We start from the raw sequence: 22,841 nt of genomic DNA on the forward strand, positions 1-22,841 counted from the left end.
GGAGTTCTTACTTGATCTTACTTAATAAGTAACAGCTTTTGGCATGTCCGCTGATTTTGATCCTTGGTTCATTTTTTTTGGTTTTGAAACCCTTTGGCCTTATTACTAGCTTTGGCACTTTCATTTTCCCTTGGTACATGAATAAGGGCGATATGCAGAAGTGCACCAAAGGTGTGTCTTTATCAGCCGTCGCTCCCAGATTCTAGTTCCTGGAAGCCCGAGGTCGTGTTAAATCTGTGTGCTCCCAGCGTGAAAGTCCATCTCCCACAAGTGTGGGTTGCAGTGACCTGTCCTTTGCAAGGAAAGCCTTAAATTGCTGACAGAGGATGAGAGATGCGGGGTGACATCAGGGTGTGGCTGACTCTTCTTCCTCCGAACTCTGTCCTCTGGAAGAGGATCACTGGCACTTGGAGCTTTTCCACTAAATCTGCTCTGTGCCTCGAGAGGGGAAGTGGGCCGAGCGCGATCTGAGGACACGTGGGTGGAGCAGGGTAAGTCTTCGGACCACGGCCCTTGTGGGACAGCGCCTGGCTCCTGGTGGGCACCTGCGGAGTGTGTGTGCGGAGTGTGATGAGCTCCAGCCAGAGGCTGGGATGATACCGGTGCCCAGCTGCAAGGTGTCATCCTGCTGCATGTATGGTCCTCTTTCAGCCCCCTGGGAGGCCAGAGCTTGGGTGTGCTGTAGGCCTTTTCCTCCCCAGACTCGCGGTGGGAGGGGTGCACAGTGTAAACACTCACTCTCCATGTCGGGACTGGAGGATGGGCCGCTTGCCGAGCTTTCCTCGAATGCGGCGTGTGTAAAGGTCCACAGAGTGCCCTGGTGTAGAACAGGAAATGGTCTTTGACTATGAAGCGTGTACTGTGGCTGCACCTCTCTGAAACGACCAGTCACTGGTTTTGTAGAATGTAGAAAGGCATGTGAAAGTGGCAAGACCCAGTTTTGAGAGAAGTCTTTGAAAATCGCAGTCTTTACTGATTTTGGCTTTTTCAGTTGTAGGAAAAACAGAATAAATTCGTGTGGCGTCAGTGTTTTTGAGTTTCTATTCTTGTGTACCAGCTTTTTTTTTTTTTTTAAACCAGGATAAGGAAAAATACTCTCTTAAAGCTTTTTTAAAATTTGTATTGTGAAGGAATGACTTCTGTTGTTCCCTCAAACAAAAAAAAGCTGGGTAACAAAAAATGCCACTTATCTGCGTCATAGAATTGGAATTGTTTGTGTAACATGAAATAGCATACGACATTTACACGTGTGTCATCCCCCTCCTGCCGTTTTCAAAGTTGGAGTGCCTCATCCAGCTGGTGAGAGCTGGGGCCACGCTGGACGTCTCCACTACACGCTACGCACAGACCCCAGCCCACATCGCCGCTTTCGGGGGACACCCCCAGTGCCTCAGCTGGTTGATTCAAGCAGGAGCCAGCATTAACGAACCGGTAAGGGCGTGCCGATGATTAACTTGATTTTTATTTTCTTTTTCCAGTTATAATTACATGGTGTTGAGTTTTAAATGGAGGCCTTAATTAGAGTTTAATATGTTAACCTCTGGGCTGACTGGGATTTATGTGTACGGAGTTATTTGTGGGTAATAGGCCTTTTACATAGCAGTGCTTTCACCTGTTACGTGACTTACCGAGATCCACGGCGATCCGAGGTGATTTGCCCACGTCACAGCTGGTAACTGAAGGAGTCTGGCCTGGAGCCCGGAATTCCTGGCTCCCCTGCCCACAGTGGCCTCAGCTTCCTTTCCACACAGAACCGTGAGACACATCCGTGCTAGCGGAAGAACGGCGGTGACTTCGTTGGCATGGTCTAGTTAGCACTAGCAGGCTGACCGGCGTGGGCTCACGCGGCCTCTGACCGGACGCGGAGGAGGAGCCAGGGGCTTGGTGTGGAAGTGTGCAAGCCCGGGCGTGCATGCCAGCTTCTCATGGGGTGTTTTCAGTGTTCCTTTCACTTCCTCGAAAAAAACCTCAAGGAGAGAGTTTCGTTTCCTGGGGACTCTTGTGTGGACACGTGTGTGGGTATAGATGACTCGGGATAGTCTGGCCAGAGGGTTTCCCAGGCGGAGACCCTACCCGAGGGTGGATTCGTCTAGGGGCTTGTACCTGGGGCTCCGTAGGGATGCCTTTGTGCCTTCCCACTTTCCTCTTTGCCCTTTCTCCTGTTTTTATTTGCTTTTTCTATTAATAATCCTCAAGGGCCTACTGTGTGCAGAACAATTTTTATTTCCTCTCTGCTATTTTCCCAAGATTCATCCCTTGCTGATAACCAGGCCCCGCCCTCAGCAGTAACTCAGCTGACCACCTACAAGGCAGGAATCAGGGACAGGTGTTTGTAGGAGTGGTCTAGAACAGGGATCAGGGGAGTGACTCTCCGTGTTGCTTTGATCCGCGTGTGCAGAGGCTACGGAATGTCAACCTCAGGCTTTTACTGCTCCAGGCATGCCTGTGTCCAGCTGAGCATTCCTGGTGCTGCCTTCTCTCTGCCCCGTTGTCCTAGCAGAACACGTGGGGACCCTGGGGGTGCCACGCTCCATCTCCTCTGCTCCACTCCTTGGCCTGGGGCAAGTCCTTGTGCTCAATGTCCTTGTTAATGGAATATGGATAATCCACGAATGGTCGTGATTAATAATTAATATGGAACTTTAGTTTCGAATATTCTGTTAGTTTTCTTTTCTTTTTTTTTTTTTAAGATTTTACTAAGAGTATGAGTGGGGGTGAGGGGAAGGGGGAGCAGAGGGAGAAGCAGCCTCCCCGCTGAGCAAAGAACTTGCGTTACTCTATCCCAGGACCCTGAGATTAGGACCTCAGCCCCCCAGGTGCCCCTGTGCTGGTTTTCATCCAGCTCTTATGTAGCATCTGATTTACAGAGATGGAAAGAGATCGTCCAGCGCTGCCTTCCAGGCGGTATAAACCTAGAAGCTCTTGTTCACATGCCATTGGACAGCAGCCCAGCCTCTGCCCCGGACGAAGGGCTGCTGCTCTGCCTCGTCCTGGGTGGGGCCCTCTGGGCTTTGCTCCCAGGGCAGGAGTCCCCAGACCCCACCCCTCGCAGCACCCCCAGCCCTCTCGTGTCCGAGGCTGTCCCCCGGGGTCTCGGCTGCAGTCAGCGTCAGCTGTCACTTTGTGTGGGGGGTGGCGGCGGGCCTGCTGGGACAGGCATCCACTGACCTCGGAGGTTACAGCAGCTCTTGTGTTAGCTCCCCCCCAGTGTTGACTCATCCCGAGGTGGGTGGTTTCTCGTCTCCCACGTAAACTGTTACAGAACCAGATCCAGGATTTCCTAAATCCATTTGTGTGCCTGCCGTTTTTCTGGACCTGCCCTGCATTTCTTCTGCTCCTGTTTTAGTTTCCACCCACCTTCTGGCCTCGATTTTGGCATATTAGTTACTAAGTGTCGTCAGTTCGTTGTCCTCGAGTCTAACAGAGGCTGTGTTTGCAGTCTACAGACTTGGCTTGAGGGGTCACTGAGACTCCCGTGTGCCATCTGGAGGCTCTGTTCACCCAGAGAGAAAGAAAGTCCGTTTCCAGGTGATTTATTCTTGGTCGGTCTGTGGCCACGACCCACGGGCGTCACGTTCTACAAGGATTTACAAGCCGTCTCTTCACTCCTGTTCTGGAGTTGGTGACATTGGTACCAGCTCTAGTTTCTTGTAGCCAGACTAGAACCAGGCCTTTCTGTACTTGCCGTTCAAGGTGACTTGTCTTCCGACGTGTGGTGCTGCTCCCACTCCCCTACTACTCAGCTTGCCCACAGTCGTTCTGGAATCATACTACAAAATAGCTGGTATTTTTGGAATGTGACTTGTCTGAGCTGGAGACGTGAGTAATTAAAATGGCTCCTCCTCTTAGTGTCTGGGCCAGTGTTTTTTTGTGTTCGGTCTTCCCCTCCCGGCCTGAGGGAGCGACCTTGGAAGGCCCAGTTCGGGAGCTGGTTTTGCTTCCTCCTCTGTCCTCTGTTACTGTCCCACCATCTTCTAAAGTGATAGCGCAGACTTTTACTTTTCCTCCTTGTTCCAAAGAGAGCTTTAAAAACCTGTTTTTGTGTTTTGGGGGTGGGGTGGTCAGGGGTGGCACCACCTCCCCTCCCCACCCACTCCTCCTGGCAGTGCTTCCATGCGAGTGCTGCTTGTCCTGATTACATGCTTCCTGTCTCCCCTCCCCACTTTTTTGGGAGGATGGGGGGTAGGTTTTTGCTTTGTTAAGAAGCTGAGGGGCGCCTGGGTGGCTCAGTCGGTGAAGCATCTGTCTTCGTCTCAGGTCATGATCCGAGGGTCCTGGAATCGAGTGCTGCATCAGGCTCCCTGCTCGGCGGGGAGTCTGCTTTTCCCTCTCCCTCTGCCTCCCCCCTGCTTGTGCGCTCGCACTCGCTCTCTCTCTCTCTCATAAATAAATAATCCTTTAAAAAAAAAAAGAATCTGAGTTCACTGGATGGCTCCCTCGGTAGCCACATGGAATTCTGTGTTTCTTTCTTCAGAAATGGGCTTATTCTGTGTAGAACTTCACATCACCTCTGAGCTCGCTTTCAGTCAGTGCTCACACTTATTTGCACTCCACGCCGGCGTCTTTGCCATTACAGGCTGCTCTGGAAGCCTCTAGCACTCTTCACTTTGGCCTGCACCCTGGGATCTGCCTGTGAGCTTGGGTGTGTCCCGATCAATGAATGGACTGTCGTCCTGTGCCAAGCACGGGGCGCCACCGCCCCTCCCTTTGTTTCGGAAGTGCTCTGCCGCCAGCCTGGCTTCCAGGGACAGGGCGGTAGGAGGACTGGGGAACGTGCTGCCGGCCAGGCAGGAGGTGCTGTCTTGGTGTTTCAAACAGAAACGACTTCCTCCTCTTGATTGCTGCATCTTTGTTTCCCTCCTACAACCAGAGAGCCTGTGAATGGAAGCATGTTTCAGATTGTGTCCCATTCATACACTGCAAACTAACTCATCATCCTCACTGTCATTCCCAGCGTCAGCTCACTTTCTTTGCCTTCTCCAGCCTTACTCTGAAGTGTGAATCCCGCTCTGATGCAGCCTTTCTCAGGGTCCTTGCGTGAAGCTGGCTGTGTGTGGCCCCGGGTCCTCTTCCTCATCATTCCCGACCCTTTGACCTCAACCCTCCTTGTCTAAAGTGTAGTAGGTGCAGGGGGGCATGGGCGATGTCTCAGCTCAGGCCCGCCCTGGGGTGGGTGTGGATGTGCGTGGGTAGACCAGACGCTGGATAGGGTGCGCTGTTCCTTGGCCTTGGTTCCTTTTTCCTTTTTAACCTGTTAGAGGATAATTGTTCTGGGTTTTATATACAATGCATTTGTGCTGAGATCCAGCATAAAATGGTTTCTTGACATCCATGTGGAGTGTCCGTGCTGTCCCTGCTGGAGAGGACCCATGACTCTGCTCTCAGCCCAGGAATTCAGGAGAACATGCCCCCTTCCGTGGCCGACTTTTCTTTTCTCTCCCGCGTCTCTGGCCACAGTACCGTGTGTTTCACGTCAAATCTACTCACCGAGTTGTTTGGTCTCCAGGACGAACGAGGTGCACGGTCTGTGTTCATTATGTTACTCGAAAATGCCCAAGTCCCGTTGGGTCTGATATGTCGTGTGTGCTTTCTGTTTTTCAGGACTGTGAGGGCGAGACCCCCATTCACAAGGCGGCTCGCTCTGGGAGCCTGGACTGCGTCCGTGCCCTGGTGGCCAACGGGGCCCACATTGAGTAAGTGCCTTGGCTTATTCGTCCCGCAGAGACGCAGTCAGGACGCTGTGCTTACAGACAGCATGTACTGGGAGCAAGCAGCGGTCCTCAGGTTGTGTTTCTGTTAGCAACGGAACTTGGCTTGGTAGGTCAGTTGGCGTTAGCGGGCAGGGTTCTGGTGCGGGTTGACGACTAGCGGAGGGAGTGTCATCACAGTAGCCACAGGCTTGTCGCCATGACAGCATGCGAGGACGGAAAGAGCAGTGAACTAATTACATTTGGAAACTGGCATTGTTGACTTGGCCGCTAACTAGTTGTGTCACCACGGGCAAGTCGTCAGACTGACTTTGCCAGTGTTAATTTTGAAATGAGGCCCTTGGATTGGATTAGAACATGTTTTCAGGCCTCTCTGGCCCCCAAATTCTGATAGACAGTTAGCTTTTCTAAGTTGTGATTTTCTCATCTTTTAGCAGATGTGAGAACATTATGTTTTAAAGCCTGTTTTGACTTTTAATGATTTATAACTTTTTGTAAAATGGAACCGTATATATTAAAGTCTTCAGACTCACTCTGAGCTCTTGATACCGGTGACATTATTGTAATCTTGTTTTAGTTCAGTTTACATGAGCTAGTTTATTCGTGGTTCGATAGAACAATATTAATATTTAAGTGTATTAATTTAAAGATATATGCAAAAGTCAGTAGCTAGCTATGGCATTAAACGTTTATTTTAGGTATTTAATTCATTTGTATTAACTTTCTCTGAAAGATTTATATTGTAAAAATTTTTCTTCTGCAGTTCACAGCATTAACAAAATGGATGCGGTTTTCACCCTTAAATGTTGAGTGTAAGCTATAGAGCTATAATAACCAAAATAACTATAATGTCAGCTTTTTTGTTTTGAGTGTCTTGAATATTTCATAAAAATTAGTTACAAACCACTTTATTCTAATTGGAAATGTGAAAATCTAGACTTTGGGAGAAATAAACCCACAAAACTAACCTAGTTTAACCCTTTGGTTTCCACTTCATTGTTTTGACTCTGTGGTATAATAAATTTATTGAAAATAGATCCTGGATAGCAAAGCCATATAGGTTAATTAATGCAAGGCCTAATACCGGGGCTGTCATTTGGCTCCTAGGATCTTAGCTTCTGTTTGATTTAAGTATTCTATTGTTAAGAGAAGTCATTAGTTTGGTCTTGGATCTTCTATTTCCAAAGAAGTTTAGTGTTGTAAATATGCCCTGTATTAACTGTTACATTGCAGGGCACCTTGTGACTTCATATACTTATGATTTCAGGTAATGTAAAAACAGTGGATAAGATGAATATATATTATACAATTTGAGATGATTCTTAATGGATTGCTTCAAAGTGAAGTTATATATGCATTTTTTAGCTGTGTTTAGATTAAAAACTCAGATCTTTAATTTTAATAACAGAAGCTTTGGTTATGAAATACAGAGTCATATAAAAATCAATGATTAAATTGCTTGTCATTTATTGAAATAATAATTAGAAGTTGAACTTTAATGACTTATTTTTGTAAACAATAGTCTGATTGATCCTGAGCATTTTATTACTAAGACGTTAGTTCTCTTCATTTCAATGAATAGCTTAATCCTTTGAGCCAATAAATATTTATCTCTATATCGTTTTTTTAATAGGTGTCTTTCTAAAATGAGAACCTTTTATTTACAGTTTTGTCCTTGGTTACAGGACCCTCGAGTCTCTCTTTCCCACCAAGTGTGACTGAGCCTGGCCTCGGGTGCCAGACTGTTTTTCCTTCTCAGTATAAGAGCCACTCCCTCGAGACCCTGCATTATGGTGATTTCCCTTGCCTGAACCTTCAGATGTTCTTTAGAAGAAGTGTTTAGCCCCAGCCACCTAGCCAAAAGCGATTCTTAATATTCTAAGTCTTTGGCCTGGAGACAGAGCACAAAGAACCAGTTGTATATGTGGTTATTTAGTTTTAACATCTGGAGAAATGGCCAGTTTTGCTGGGAAGCTTTTTGATGTAAATTGTTTTTTGATGTCTGTTCTGCACATTTTTATGAGTTTAACACTTTTAGCCTACCAACAGATGATAGTTTGAGTCCCCCAGATTATAGTACTTAGATCTGTTTTACTTGTACTGCTCACATGGTAAAGAGTAGTCCTAGCAAATAAAATGCTTTTTGTTTTGTTTTGTTCTGTTTTGTTTTTTAAGAGGATCGAGGGGCACAGTATTAATTTACTTACGTAAAGTGGTTTATGTTTTTTCTAGTTCACAATGGGCCAGATTATTAATTAACTTCATATTATATGCTATAATATGAACCTTTCCTTTTCCTGTGAAGGGACTGAAAGCTGTCTCGTATCAGTATTTTGTCACACTTGGTGGTGATCATTAATTTTGTTATTAATTCCTACTTTTTTTTTTTATGTATCAGCTGCATAAAGTGGCCAGAATCTTAAGTTGCTGTTTTTTTGGTCACTGGGTAGATAATGATGAGGGCAAGCGTCCCCCAGGTCTGTGGCTAGAGCGGTTTGTTGGGTAACTCACTTGTCAATCTAGGCCGCGTCTGTACGATAGCGCACGTCAGCCGCTGGGCACCGTGTATAACGTTTTCTAGCACCCACACGTGAGTATGTTGATGGAGTTTTTTTTTTCTTCTCTTATTTTACATCTTGAGTTTTGGTGCCAAGTTTTCTTTTTCTTGTGAGGTTTTGTTTCTGGCTTATACGATGGTCATTATCATTTCCCATTGTTTACATTCAGAAGTAAAAATACGTAGGATTAAGTGGTAATTCTGTGACACCAGGTTCAATGTTTGCATACTTTAAATCACCTGAACTTCTGTAGGCTCTTCTCATTCTCGTTTTTCTCAAGCACAGCAGCTGCGGAGTTCTCAAAAGTGAGGTTGTCCCTGTCCTTCGTTTGGCTTGTGTGACGGTTCCATCTGTCACTGCGGCCAGTACCGAATGATGCCCACTCGGAGGGGATTGCATCGGAGGAGAGGCACGGACTAACCTGTGAACCGCCGTTGCCTCTTTTTTCTTCTTGATGATCAAATAAGTAGCAATGTAGGATGAAGTCTTCCTGTAATTTCGGAGACAGCAAGAAAACTTGCGGACTATCTGCTGATAATTAAGACCTTTTAACTACTGACATTGTAAACTGTAGGTTTAAAGCCTTGGGTTATCTTTACTTTCAGTATTTGGGCACCAATTAATTTCGGTTACTTTATTTTCTTGAGAGGTAAAGTGAACGTTTCCATATCAACCAGATATTGTAATAGCCTTCTTTATGCCTCTGAGTAGAAATACAGGGACTCTGTGGGATTTGGAGTGAAACTGCAGTTGCTGGGGTTTCAGGCAGATTTGCTGGCCCGTTTTGTGCCCCGCCACACGGGTGCTAGTGTTCAGTGAGGTCATGGCAGAGTCCCATAGCTTCCGATAGGAGAGCATTTCTATGGAAGCCACGGATTCCGTAGCGACCGGATCTTCAGATGGGCTACATATATTCCAACTGAACTATTTTGATCCCACCAAGAATTTAACTGCAGTCATCACATAACTGGAGAAGCATCAGTAGCCTTATGTAAGCAAGGTCAGTGACTCACTCTAAAAAAATCCTTCTTGCCTAATTTAGAAAACAGGCACAGTTGGCCGTAGTCACAAAAGTCTGAAATGAGATCTTAATAGATTTTGTTTTAATGTTGCGAAAACATCTACACTACTGAACTTTAAGACATTGTTAATTGAAATGGAGTTGATTTAGTTTGGTTTAGTTTGGTTCGTCATTGCTGGTCACATTTATGACCCAGCCTCGTGCACTTACCCAGAGAGCCCTGTCTGGAAGAAGAATTCCCATTAGGGCACATTCGTGCTGCGAGCGTATTTCGTGTTGCTGTCGAGAGTTTGTTCGTAGCTCCTGTCGGAGGCAGAATGTAGCCCAGACATACTCTGGTAGCCGCTCATTCATTCGTGTTTGAAATTTGTGGCTTCTTTTCATTGGTTCACATATTTGCTCCTAAGAATAATAGTCTATGAAATTTATTAGAATTGTAACTCTGAGTTAGTTTCTGATTTTGGACCCTCTGCGTTCCCACCCTCCTCCGCGCCTGGTCTTGCTTGCTTCCCTTGCCTCGTTGTCACTCCAGCAGACTTGTCCGATCTTGCTGGTGTCTGGCTCTTTTCCCCTGGTTTTGGAGAGCTGCTGGCCTGGTGGAGAGGGTGCTGCCTGCACGGTTCTGAAGCTCTTTCTGCCCGCCGACAGGAGCAGAGGCGGAGAGACAGTCCCCAGAGCTGCTGACACGTTTAGTTTAGAGTTTTGATCAGTTTCATAACACCTTGAATAACAGACTCAGATAATTGTTTAATCACTGCTTTTCTAAATAGTGCTTTCAAATAGCCAGTGATTTCCAAATCCAAATATCTTTTTCCTCTGCCAGATTATAGTGGGAGCACGTGAAGCCTTTTATCAGCCTCTCTGAATGACACTCTTTTATTTAACGTATGCAAACATGATTGGGGTTCAGTTGCAATGTAAAACTACCCTCAGTGATGTGGACCTTGAAATGAAAACTTGGCACCAAATTTATTCAGGTAAATACTTTAAAAAATAGTTTCTTCCTCTTATTATCTGAAGACTGTATTTAAGAAAGTCTTCATGATGTAAGAGTTTGGATACCAAAGGGTTAAATATACACGTTTTTCTTTTACTGAAGAAATTTCAGATGTTTGCTAATGTTTGTACAAATGGACATTTAGTGATGTTTTTTTTAATTTTTTTTTTTTTAACGATTCCATGTATTTGCTTATTTCCATCTAGGAATAGTTACTAATGTATTTGAGATACAGCATACCAAATTTTAAAGTAACCAGAATCGTGAGTGAATGGTTTTTAGTCCATACTGTTAAACTTTTGTTGAAATATTGACATATTTAAATTGGCTTCATGCTGAAAGTGGCTGGAGGTGGTTGGAAAGGCAGCGTCGCGGAGCCCCGGGGCTCTCCCGGTCAAGGCGGTCACGTGACAGTGGCTCGCGCTCACTAACCGTGCCTCTGCACCCCGCGTGTGTATATGTATTTTTAATCCAAATGTTGCCTGCGAATATGTGATCCCTTATTATTTCAGTGTCCTGTGTCATGAACCATTGCCCGTTTTAAATCACAGAGAAGATTCTGAATCTGTAAAACCTACACGTGTCAATGTCTTACAGCTACGTAATTCGAATTGACTTGATTTTTTCAAGTAATCCTAGAAAGGGGGAGCATTCCATATAGAAACTGCTGAGAACTGCCACAGGTGCTTCTCCGAAAACCTTACGGTTGTGGCATTGAATGCTCAGTATGGCTTCCTTTCTCCACACGAGGCATACTGTTGAGGTATTTGTTGCGGTGATTGGTTTTAATGCTAATCTAGGAATTCAGATATAGATTCTTTAGATTTGCATGCTTTGCTTACCCTAATTTATGATATCTACCTTTTATTTGTAACTAACAGTAGTTAAGTTGAGATCAGAATTTTAACAGAAATATTATTTATATAAAAATTGTGGTTATCTTTTTATTGTCACATGGCATTAACAAAAAGAAAACATCCTGGAGGAGATGTGACAACTCAGATGCTAAACGTTATATTTCCGTGATTTCCTGATCCGTGGTTTTTCAAATTAAAGAGAAAACTGTTCCTACTAGAACGGCTTCTCGTCTATTCCAGGGGCGTGACACTGTAAGTGGAAAATAGATGGAGGACTAGCGGGCCACACGGTGAACTTTTGTTTTCCAGTACGTTGGGGAGGGGTCCCTCGGTACAAGACACTTTAATATTCTGTTCAGAACTTCATTACAGAAAACACAGCATCCCAGCGTTTACGAGTTAGCCTCAGTAAAGCTTAAAAAAAATAACAATTTCTTAGCCAATTATTCAGTGGAAGAAATAATTCACAGTGACGATTATTCGATGTCTTCCGTATTTGCACATTGCACTTTGGAGAGAATACTAGGCCCGCTGGGCGGACATGAGCGGCCTGCTTTGAGATCACTTTCACAGTTTCGGTGACTATCACAGAAGCTAGAACCCGCAGGTGCCAGGGCTGGCGGCAGAGTGATTCCCCCCCCCCCAAATCTGATCGTGTCTGTCTTGTCTGTCTTGTCTTTCTTTTCTTTTCTTTTCTTTTCTTTTCTTTTCTTTTCTTTTCTTTTCTTTCTTTCTCTTTTTTACACAGTTGACTCTGAAAGTTCAACAAACTAGACCCAATTTGAACGTCAGGTTGAGGGATCTCTAATTTTTAAAATCTCTGCCCAGCTTCAAAGATTTTCCAGTTGGGTATCAGAGTGGGTGAACAGAGAGCTTCTAGAGACAGCCTCACAGCACATCCACGGGGTTCTCGTCCTCTGAAATGGACAGGGGTGAATTTTGGATCACACATAGTCTGCATTCACCCAAGTGTATCACACTGAAGATGCTAAATTCAAAAGCATATGTTTTTTTAAAAGATTAGGCTAAAAATAATTTGTATGCTGCCATTACTTCCCCAGTTGTCATGTAAAATACAGATGCTTTAGATACTTTGGAACTTCCCCTTGGGACTAGCCTATCTAGACTGCAGTTGAGATTCGAGGTTTGTCCCAGCACGCACCTGAGCTCCAGGAGCGCTCCGCGGTGGGTGCCGCGCAGCCACGCCCCCCACAGGCCCAGGGGTCTGTGGACTGCAGGGTGGAGGCTTGGCTCTTTGAAAACTACTGTGTCGGGGGGTGGGGGGTGCCTTGGGGGGTGCAGTCAGGTGAGCGGCTGACTCTTGGTTTCAGTTTTGGCTCGGGTCATGAGATGAACCCCACCCCGTATGGGCTCTGCAATCAGCACGGGGCTCTGCTTGGGATTCTCTCTCTCCTGCCCCTCCCCCTGCTCAAGCACACGCTGTGTCATCCTCTCTAAAATAAATAAAGTAAAAAGTACTGTTCCAGACCCAGTGCAGCACAGGGACAGGAGCCGTCCTGCCCCCTTCCAGTTCACAGTCAGGCCCCTGACTGTCAGGAAGAGAAGGGAGGGAGCCTAGCTTTAATTTCTGTTTCACCTTGGAACACAGAAGCTTGCAGGTTTAATAAATTGATGGTACATTTTCACCAGGATCACTGTTTCAGCTCTTACAACATCAAAATTGAAACACGCTTGAACAAGTCAGAAAAAGCGTATGTGGGAAAAGGATTGAAAGACCTGAGCCTCTTTTGTTAAAAGTTCAGGTTTTGAGAACAATCCCATTTAATGATTCTTTATTCTAATCCTTGACGTAGAAACCCACGTGAGTTTCAGCCTCTGTAGCACATTTGAAAGTCCCCTCTGCTTATTGAACTGTGAAAAAGTGGCTTGAGGGATTCAGACTTGTAAAGGCCATTTTCCCCTCCCTCATTGTAAGCACATTGCCTGACTGTAGGACCACCAAAACTTTTAACAGAAAACACACAAGTGGAATAGGGGTGACCATCCTGCTTCTTTCCACATACTCTCGGGGACTTGTAGTTTCCCGCTAGATATTTTTCTTGGTACTTAACATTCTGTGATTTAACCAATTTGGCAACTTTTTAAAAGTTGTTTGTTTGAATTGAGTAGACAGCTTCGAGGAATCCATGGACAGATGTTTTATAAAAATAGAGGACTAGTTAGCTGGTTACATATTACTCAGCAGATCCAGCCTGCTGCTGGTTTTTGTGTGGCCCATAAACTAAGAATGATTTGTACACTTTTAAATGGTTGAACAAAAATCCAAAGAAGACTACAAGCTAAAATTATATGAAATTCTCATTTTAATGTCCATGAATGAACTTTCACTAGAACCTAGCCATGCTCTATTGTTCACATATCGTCCGCGGCTGCTTTCAGGCCAAGAGGACAGCCCTGAGTCGTTGTGCGCAGGGGTGTGGACTGGAGAGCCTGCAGTCGGTAGTGTCTGGCCCTCCGTAGGGAAAGCACCTGCCCAGGATCCGTGCGGCCCAGTGTTCCTGTCCAGGCAGCTTCTGTCGAGTGTGCTCTGCAGTGGGGCAGCCTCTGGGCCACGTTTGGGTGTCAGCAGAGCAGAATTAGGGAGCCAGACGTTTGGCAGGGTAGAAGGTGAAAGGGTGAGGGTACGTAAGTAGGGGCGTCCTCATGGTGTGTGCCAGAATCAGGTGTTCAGAGATCCTTTGACTTGAGAGGAGTATAAACTGTTGTGTTCATTCGGTGCTTCGTGACGAGAGAAGGACTGTACGGTTGACCCTTGAACAACGGGCCCGACCTGTGCACGTCCATCCATACGTTGGATTTTTTATAAATACGGTACATACTGTAATGTATTTTCCTTATGATTTCCTTAATAACACTTCTTTTCTCTGGCTTACTTTATTATAAGAATACAGTATATAATACATATAATGTACAAAATATGTGTTAATCCACTTTGTGTTGTCAGTAAAACTTCTGGACAACAGTAGTAAAATCCCAGTGGTAAAGTTTTGGGGAGTCAGAAGCTGCATGTGGGTTTGCGACTGCATAGGGATTGGTACCCCCAGCCCCTCCTGTTCAAGGGTCTGCTCATGTCGAAATCTGTAGCTTACTGGGAGCAGAGAGAAGAGAGTGTGTGTGTCCCCATTTCTGATAACCCTGTAGGAATAGTGCCAAAATTATCAGCTCCCAGTTACTTCTTCCACAGTCTCCTTATGTCCCAGATTCTGCCCCTGCGTCTTCTAGGATGTTTTGATTTCCCTTTTGGATCCCTCTGCCTTCTCATCCCACAAAGGTATGTGTGGAACCAGCATCTCTGTTCAGTCTGAGCCGTGACTGGTCCTTCTTCACTGCTTGGTCCGCACGTGGGCAGCGCGTAGCGTGCGTTGGCCACAGTCCTTCTGTTTAGTTTTGAAGTTAATACCTCATGCCGTCTGGAAATGTGATGTGCGGGTGTTCGACGACGTTGTTGGGGGGAGACCTTGCCTTCCTGTCTCAGGTCTCCGCACCCACCCCCACTCAAACACGGGGCCGTCTCCAGAGTCTCCCGACGTCAACACCGATTTGTTGCCTATTTTTCTCTAAGCCTGTATTTCCTTGGGAAAACAGTAAACTTTTTGGAAAGTGTATTTGGAAATTCTTCACTGGCACGACTCGAGAATGTTGGCTGCTCTGGAAGCCTCTCTTGTTTTCCTCAGGGAAGTTTACAACGTTGAATGCCACTTAAACATGTGTGTGCTGTTCTCCATCATTCTCTGAGCTCCTACAGAGTCCTCTTGACCATCAGCTTGGCTTTGCAAAAGTTCTCTGATTTTGGAGAAAAGCCCGTATTTCTGTATAGAAATGATCATTTTATAAACTTTGCATATGTTCTAGGTCTTCATTTTTCTAAATTTTGGAGAATTAGGTGGTTTTTCACGTGGCTACCTATTACTCTGTTCACATTCTTGATAGAGTAGATCTTTCTGGGCGACGGCACTTGGGGCAGCCCCTGAAAATTTGAAAACTCACCCAGCTAAACACTTAGTTTACTGTTGTCATATCAATAGCACGATGATCTCAAAAAATTAAGTGTATGATCATTTTATATACGTGTAATTAATGTAGTTCACGCTGTCCAAACGTTGGCATTTCTTTTCCATTTAATTCATACATCACAATAAAAATAATACCCAATTATAGAAGAATACTCATCAGAATTCACAGCCATGAGATCAGAATGGCAGGCTTATTCCCCTTAGTTCTGCACACAGATGCCATATGTTTTTAAGAAACTTGTTGGTTTCTGGGATTCTCAAATCTTGTCTTTTTTATATCTGATCAAACTGAGTTTGGGCTTTCACCTTTCTTTGAAATGTATGATACATTTCTTTATCTTAGGCTTTAAAGAGCAGAGACATGTTTAGCGATTATCCAAAGATGTACAGGTTTTTCATTTCTGAGGTTGGAGCTTTAGGAGTGTGATGGCTGGAGAGAGGAACACAAGGCTTATTGTTCTCTTTACAGTGAAAACCCCTGTCTGCCCCTGATGTGTAGTTGTTACTCTGATGCGGTTTTTGTGGTAACATTAACCCTGGAAGCCAGCACCCCCCCTTCCACGTTGGCTGTTCGTGACACCGTAAGGCTGCCGGCCTCGCTCGGCAGAGCAGGCACGGGAGCCGCCCCCGTCTGGTGCTCAGTTCTCAGTTTATCAGCCTGTCTCGCTGGTTCACAGCCTGTCTTCACAGGGCAGCGTATTTTTCTTGTCTTTCAGGGGAACTTCAACAGGGAGTAGCTTTTTGTTCCTTTAACATTTATTATTTCCTCGTTGAGGTTTACAGGGTGGCTCTTTCATATTCGTGTGATTGAGATGGTTCACTTCACATTCTGCCAGCACTTCCTACTGTAGTCTGTGTCTTAGCTGCTGTAGGAGACCCCGGCCTTCATCCGCCGGCACGGCCGGCCATGCGAGGAGCTGTGGCGTGGGCTCCTAGCGGGGGTGGCACTCCCGCCCCAGGGATGGGCTCCCAGGAAACCCCCATGCACATGCTGTCAAATGCCAGAGTCCTACCACTGCAGGCTTTCCCGTCAAACACACACAAAAACTTGGCTTCTCAGATCTCCCCTGACGATAGGTTCCTCTGACGTCAGGACATCCTTCTAGCCTCCGCTTACAGTGTCACGTGCTAGCATCCAATCTGGCTTGTCGGTGTGCTGTTTTGAGGAAGCCGATCATTACGAATGCCATGGACAATTTCAGTACATGTTTGTTTGTTATGATTTTACTCAAGCTTAAAGGAATGGATTATTACACTTATGCAGATGACGTAGAATTCAGTTTCAGGTTCAGTCTGAAGTTAGCATAAATTTAGGTTCTTCAGACTGACCTAAAAAATGATGTTGAGAAGCTAAATAGGAAGATGCCTTTCTTAAAGTTTAGTGTGTTGATTTTTAAATGCCTATCTCCCGAATCTTGCTTAGTAATCAGATGTGCGCAAGAGCAAAGTTAGTTACACAGCCAGGACGAGGGCTCCCCCGTAAGGGAGACTCGCTGTATGTCTGTATCCTCTTGCCGCCCCCTTGAGATAGTCAGTCAGGTCGGCAGGAGCAGAGAGCAGGTGAGGGTGCCGGCGGGCTGTAATTCAGTGTTTTTGTGTCACGCAGCCTGAGAAATGCCAGTGGCCTGACAGCAGCAGACATTGCTCAAACCCAGGGTTTCCAAGAGTGCACCCAGTTTCTCTTGAACCTGCAGAGTTGTCGCCTGAGCCGTTTCTATGACAACGGCACCGTAAATGGGGGCCATCAGAACCCCTTCCCTAATCATACTAGTGCGGCAGCAAATCGCAAGAGGTGCTTGGAAGATCCGGAGCCCTTTGGAGTGAAGAAGGCCAGAACCGAAGGTGAGACCCCTTGGTGGACGGGAGGGGCAGACTCTCCTCTTTTCTGTAACGTGTGCTCTTTTTCTATGGCTGGAGGCGCCTTCGAGATGAGACCTTCACTTGAGGGGTACTGTGCCCAGAGGATCCTGGTGCAGTGGTGGTGGCGTTTCCCCCGTTTGGCTCCTTGGAAGACTGGCCCTTTAACAAAAGGGGAGCAGATAAGAGGGCGGTGTTGACAGCTCAGATGGAATATGTGTATATAACTTTCTGCACATCCAGGTTTTTCTGCCGCGAATTAGATTTTTCTCGTTTCTTGTACCTGTTTGAAATATAACTATTAAAAAAATCTGCCACCATGCCTGATTTTTTTTTGTTTGTTTCCTGTGAACGTTCCTGAGCTTATGAATAACATTGGTGGTCTGGTAGCAAAACACAGTTTCATGTCTGGGCAAGGAGAGGTTTGCCTCGGCTGGTCTCCGCACCCCAAAGTGTGGTGTGTGTGTCACAGCGAGACCAGGGGTGTCGGGGCGACGTGAGGATAAGTCAGTAAGGTAAGTTTTCTATAAGTATTCTCCGACCTTCTTATCTTCAGATGACTTCTGAGTTTGCGAAGAAGCAGAGTCACCTGGTCACTCTCAGATGAAAACATCTCCCCTTCATCTAGGAAAGAAAGCTATATGTATATACCTGTATGTAAGATACCTTACAAGACAAATTAATAGCTGGGCAAGAAGATGTAACGAGCTTACACCGAGAGGGACACTTAGAGATGGTGGTGAAAAGTAATTGCATTGAAAGTATGAACTCAGATAAGATAGCAGAGCATTAAATACAAAGTTGTGCCCTTTGATAGAAAAAAAAAAAAGAGCTATACAAGTGAAGTATGAGAGAAACCTGCATGGCCACAGGTGTGGTTGACTACCGTTCGTGTGGCCAACATGACCCTCTTTCCAGCGCTGCACTTTTCACTTTAACGGGACGGCATCCAGAAGAAAACAGGGACCCTTTTTTTTTTTTTTTTACTATGAAGTTGATTAAATTGTATTACCTACTTTTAAATACTTAGTCACTATAAAAACTTGTGACTTTTTTTTGTAGAAATGTATGAATTTAAATGGAATCGTTTATCAAACTCATAACTGATAAATTACATAATTCTCTAAAGGTGCTGGAATGCTCATAAGCACAAACAGCTTGAAGGTTCGCATGAACCTCACAGGTGGTGCTTTTGACGGTGACGTATTGTTCACTGTCATTTATTTGTACCATGTTCCAGCGTATTTTTTCTAATGTATTTTAAAACCCCTTAAGGAGCATCCATTTTTTTAAAAAATTCTTTTTTTCGTCCACTTAATGCCTGGTTTAATATTTTGGAATGATGCGAAGTGTTAGCTTCGTTACGCCCTCAGGCAAGAGTCCTGCATGTTCCCATGTCCACGCATGTTGGTTCGTAGCATAAATCTTAAATTCTGTTCAGTAGGGTGAGAAGGATGTCACTGAACATTCTAACAAGACTCAGACATGTACCAAAGAGTTTCTAAAACCAGTCTCTTAAGGTGTTCGGGCCCCTGGATCGGCCAGTATTCTCATTGTTGAAGTGTGCCGAAAAGACTTTCCGAGGATTCCTCAGACTTGAATTTCAGTTTCCTAAACCTTGTTACCACACAGGCTGGGTTTGAAGAACCGTGCGGGTAGATAGACGTTGTGGGGATTTGATTTCCCTCCTCCAGACAAGGATTCATTTTGGTAGAGCCGGGTGAGAGATGCACGTTTTGCCCCTGAAACTCCCCGAGCAGCTCAGCCGGGCGCCAGGTTAGAAAAAGATGCGGCTGGAGCTTGGTGTTTGAGTCACGCAGCCCCAGGCTGGGCTCTGCGCCACACACCTGCAGTGGTCCCACTGTCACTACCGCGGGAGAAACCGCGGGAGAAACCTGGGCTCGACACCGGATGCACGGAGCCGGACTGTCCTCACTCCCGGCCTGCAGGCGGTGCTGGTCCCGGGCAGTGTCCCACGTGTCTTTGAGCGTGGGTGTGTATCCGGTCGCGTCTGTGTGAGCACGGACAGGTGCCTTCATCCTGTGCCTCTTGGGGGAAGCGGAGGGGATCGCCCTCATTGTATCTTTACGTACTGGCTGTGAGTGGAGGCGGGGCGGTCGGTCTCACTAAGGATTTTCCCAGCTGCCTGAGTTTTCTGAAGGAGGTTGTGCTGCCTGTGCACGCACTTCCTCGGATCGGGCTCTGGTGCGCAATTCAGGATATGTTGCCGTGGTTCATCGTCACTTAATTTCTGGCATCTCGTTTTGACTTGCTATTTAAATGTGTGAGCTTAAGGTTTTGCTCATTCTGAATTATTCATTTTGTAGATATGTTTCTGATTCTCATGTGAGAGTAAAAATAAGTATTTTTTCCTTATATAATATATGCATATAAAATACTTTTGAATAACTTCATATGTTAAAGTATTTAAAAGAGTTTAAAATTGTCTGTCTCCCTCCTTTCTTCCCCCAGTACAAGTTAGGCCTTTTTTTTTTAGATGCCAGGCATACTGTCCGGGCTGTATAGTGCGGAGCTTGGACCTTATTAACGCAACTCAGTCTGGTCTTTCTGCATCTTAAGAATCACACACACTCGTGTTTTTAGTGTGCAATTTATGTTCATAAAAGCAGTTAATTTCCAGAAGTTTTTCTGGCTAAGCCAACTTTTTAAAGTGTGCCTTGTGAAATTTATTTTTTTAACTTTTTTTTAACTTTTTTTTTTTACTTTGGAATCCTGAAAGTTCCCTACTCTTCTCCACAGAAAGTAGCCTGTGTCTCTGCTTTCAGTAAACTATTTTCAGATATTTTAAGGTAGTTGGCTTGATTTTCCCTTGGAAACTACAAATGGAAAAGAACGTGAAGGACTAATAATGCCTCAGCCTTTCCGTGCTGCTTGACCGTGCACTGCGCTGGGGTGGCAGGCTGCACTTGGGGCGTAGTCCTACTTGAGATGCCCTCGCCCCACCATTCACGCCAGGATCCCGTCCACTCTGCTCAGAGCGCAGACGTGGGCTGTGGGGCCATGAACTCGAGCATGATGTCAAATCCAAAGTCAAACGGTTGATTTTGATTAAAAGTGTTTTGGCATAAAATGGGGTTTTGTTCATTTGGGATGGCACAAGGAAGCATCAGTATGTAAGTGGGTTTTGAGGTGTTTTCCCCCCATTTTTCAACCATTGGCTCGAGATGGAATGACTGGTGTCCTTCAGTGGCTCTGTAAGGGTTCAGGTGTGTTAGTGTCTCTGTTAACCTTCAGGAATAACAGTACAGTTACCCGTATATGTGTGCAGTCCTTGGAAACCTGTCCAGGTTACCAGGAGACTGGTTGGGAAAGAATGTCTGTCCCATCGGGGGGTGAGTGTCCTCTTGTCATCAGTGATTGTTTGGGGTACAGCTCCCGAGTCTGCAGTGGGTTGAGGCAGTGTGACTTAGAGACTGAGCCCAGGATTTTGTCATTGGAACCAGTTGCTGTAGGAAGGAGGCTGTGTTGATACTAGATCTCTTGTTAAATCAACTTCACAGTTTTGTTTTTAATTCAAATGGATATATTACTGATCTTAGAATTTCATACATACCGTATAGGTATTTCATTTATAAAAACACCTTTTCGGAAAACTACAGCTTTATGATTCCGTTTGAAATTAGCAATGAGAAGTTCCTCAGCACACTTTCCCCTGGATGAACTTCACATTAGAGAGTCTCCACTTTCTGGTCGTCATTATGCGTCTTGACCACACGGAAAGACGGGGGGGGGGGGGGGGGGGGGAGGGGATGTGACTTCTGTCGAGTGATGCATCCGAGTGATTAGAGCCTGAGACTCAGGAAATCCGTTACCCCCCCCATTAAAAATGTAGTCCCTTCTGGTTTGATCCCATACGTTAGAGACGTGCACACGACTGACGTTAGGTGAGGTCATTGATGGCTTGTTTTTAAATACTTGACCAGTCAGAGAACACTGCGTTGGAGCAACAAATGATTGTTTTGTCTTCATCCCTGAAGACTTAGCATGGCATAACTGTGATCTGAGCAAATGCAATGGAGAACCACGTGCTTTCTGTGATTCCACTGTCGCTGTCTTGAATTCCAACCCCCGAGCCTCGTCTCTTCTCAGAGCGGTGGAGTGGCTGTGGCAGGAGTCAGCCGTCCATGCACCTTCCTTACTGCGTCCTTTTCACGAAACCCCAAGGCCCTCCGTGGTGTTTCTAGAATTCACTGCTGCACTTGGGGCCATGGCGGGAGCTAGAGTCTGTGTAAGTTCCCGCGTAGTTGAACCGCCTTCATTTTGGCCTCAGGTCCTGCTTTGATTTTAACAGAACTTTTTTTCAAAAAATCAGTTATTTGGGTAAAATGTGCTCTATGAGTGGATGAGAAATAGTTCTGATTGATAAAGGCCGGTGGGAAGCCACCAGGGGAAACTTTCCTTCCCAGCTTCTTTGAAGGGGACCTGAGGGCTTGCCCATGGTCGGCGTTCCCGCTTCCACGGGGAGACCACAGACGTGCATGGTGTCCTGGAGCCGCTGGCCAGCCCCACCCCAGGGTGTGGTCAGCACCTGGGACCCCCCCACACTGGCACCCTAAAGATACACAAAGGAAGATCACTAATCCGCGTCAGGAGCCCAGCCTCACTGAGGCCCCTCGTGTGAACCTGCTTGGCAGCATCTGGGCATCAGCGGGCTCCTCCCACGTGGCATGGCCCTGGGGTTAGTGCCCTGCTAGCCGGCCGGAGCACCTGCATCACACAAGTAGGTCACCATAGAGGTTGATTTTTGCCTTTTAAGAGACTTTTCTCCCTTTAAAATAAGCCCGATGGGGCATTTTTCAGAAGCCCTAGGTAAATTTCCAGGTGTCCTTGGCAATTGAGATCTTGTTTTTGGGGGCGCCGGGCTGGCTCAGTTGGAGCCTGTGACTCGATCTCAGAGTCATGAGTTCAAGCCACACATTGGGTGTAGAGTTCACTTAAAAAAAGTAAAAAAGAACTTGTTGTGCGTGTGCACCTTCCCGGCCGTACGGAGCCAGCACGGAGGTCAGCTTCCTGATGGCACCTCTTCCAACGCATCAGATGCTCCCCGGCTTCCAAAAGCCAAGTAATGCCTTCCGCATGTTTGTAAACTGCTTGGTCATAAAGCATATATGTGGTTTTAGAATCTTTCTAAGAGCTGGCTTTGGGGGTTTCAGATGGAAGTACAAATGCAGATTTCTGTGTCAGTCGCGCTTGGTTGCAGCCTTGCCTCTGCAGGAAGGAAGCTGGGAGGCTTCATTTTGAGCCAATCCTAGGCTTTTTTCTATCATAAATATTCAGCATCTAACGTGTCCTAGGATCCTGTCTCAACAAACGCCTGCTTTGGCCAAGTAAAAGGTAAGGACAGTTCTTAGAAAATGTTCAGTGATTCTCCCTTTAACCATGGAAGTCAGGAGGAAGATGGGAAGATGCTTCTCCAAAGTGTAAATAGGATCAAAATTGATAACTTGGAAAAGACATTCCGTTTTCTCTCTGCAAGACCGCCTTTCTCAGATGCAATGTGCAATATTTCAGTGGCTCCTTTGGCAAAGACGAATGGGTATGTGTGGGAGAAAGAAGTCAAGTCAGATCCAATGTTCTTAAAATTCTGAGAGGCCAGTGTTAATCTCATGGTTCATAAAATACAGTTTTAAAAAGTAAATTGGACCTTTAATGCCTCCATCTGGGTAATTAAGCACGTCCTGTCTACAGGTGCTAGAATTTCCCAAGGTTCTGGGGCAGCTGGGTTACCTGCCAAAGAGTTAAACACCCCTGCAGATAGTTCATGGCAACAGTGCACTACAAAGATCGC

The 22,841-nt window shown here is 45.8% G+C and overlaps 1 protein-coding gene across 1 annotated transcript in view; it reads left to right on the top strand.

Moving 5' to 3' along the window:
* Positions 1-22,841, top strand: part of ANKRD10 (ankyrin repeat domain 10) — a 32,523-nt gene that overhangs the window by 2,188 nt on the left and 7,494 nt on the right. The window contains exons 2-4 of the mRNA XM_026490929.4: positions 1,279-1,431; positions 5,602-5,693; positions 16,782-17,017. Coding sequence (XP_026346714.1) covers positions 1,279-1,431; positions 5,602-5,693; positions 16,782-17,017 — 481 coding nt within the window. The remainder of the gene's footprint in view (positions 1-1,278; positions 1,432-5,601; positions 5,694-16,781; positions 17,018-22,841) is intronic.

Source organism: Ursus arctos, unplaced genomic scaffold (assembly GCF_023065955.2).
Source record: "Ursus arctos isolate Adak ecotype North America unplaced genomic scaffold, UrsArc2.0 scaffold_10, whole genome shotgun sequence".
NCBI lineage: Eukaryota > Metazoa > Chordata > Mammalia > Carnivora > Ursidae > Ursus > Ursus arctos.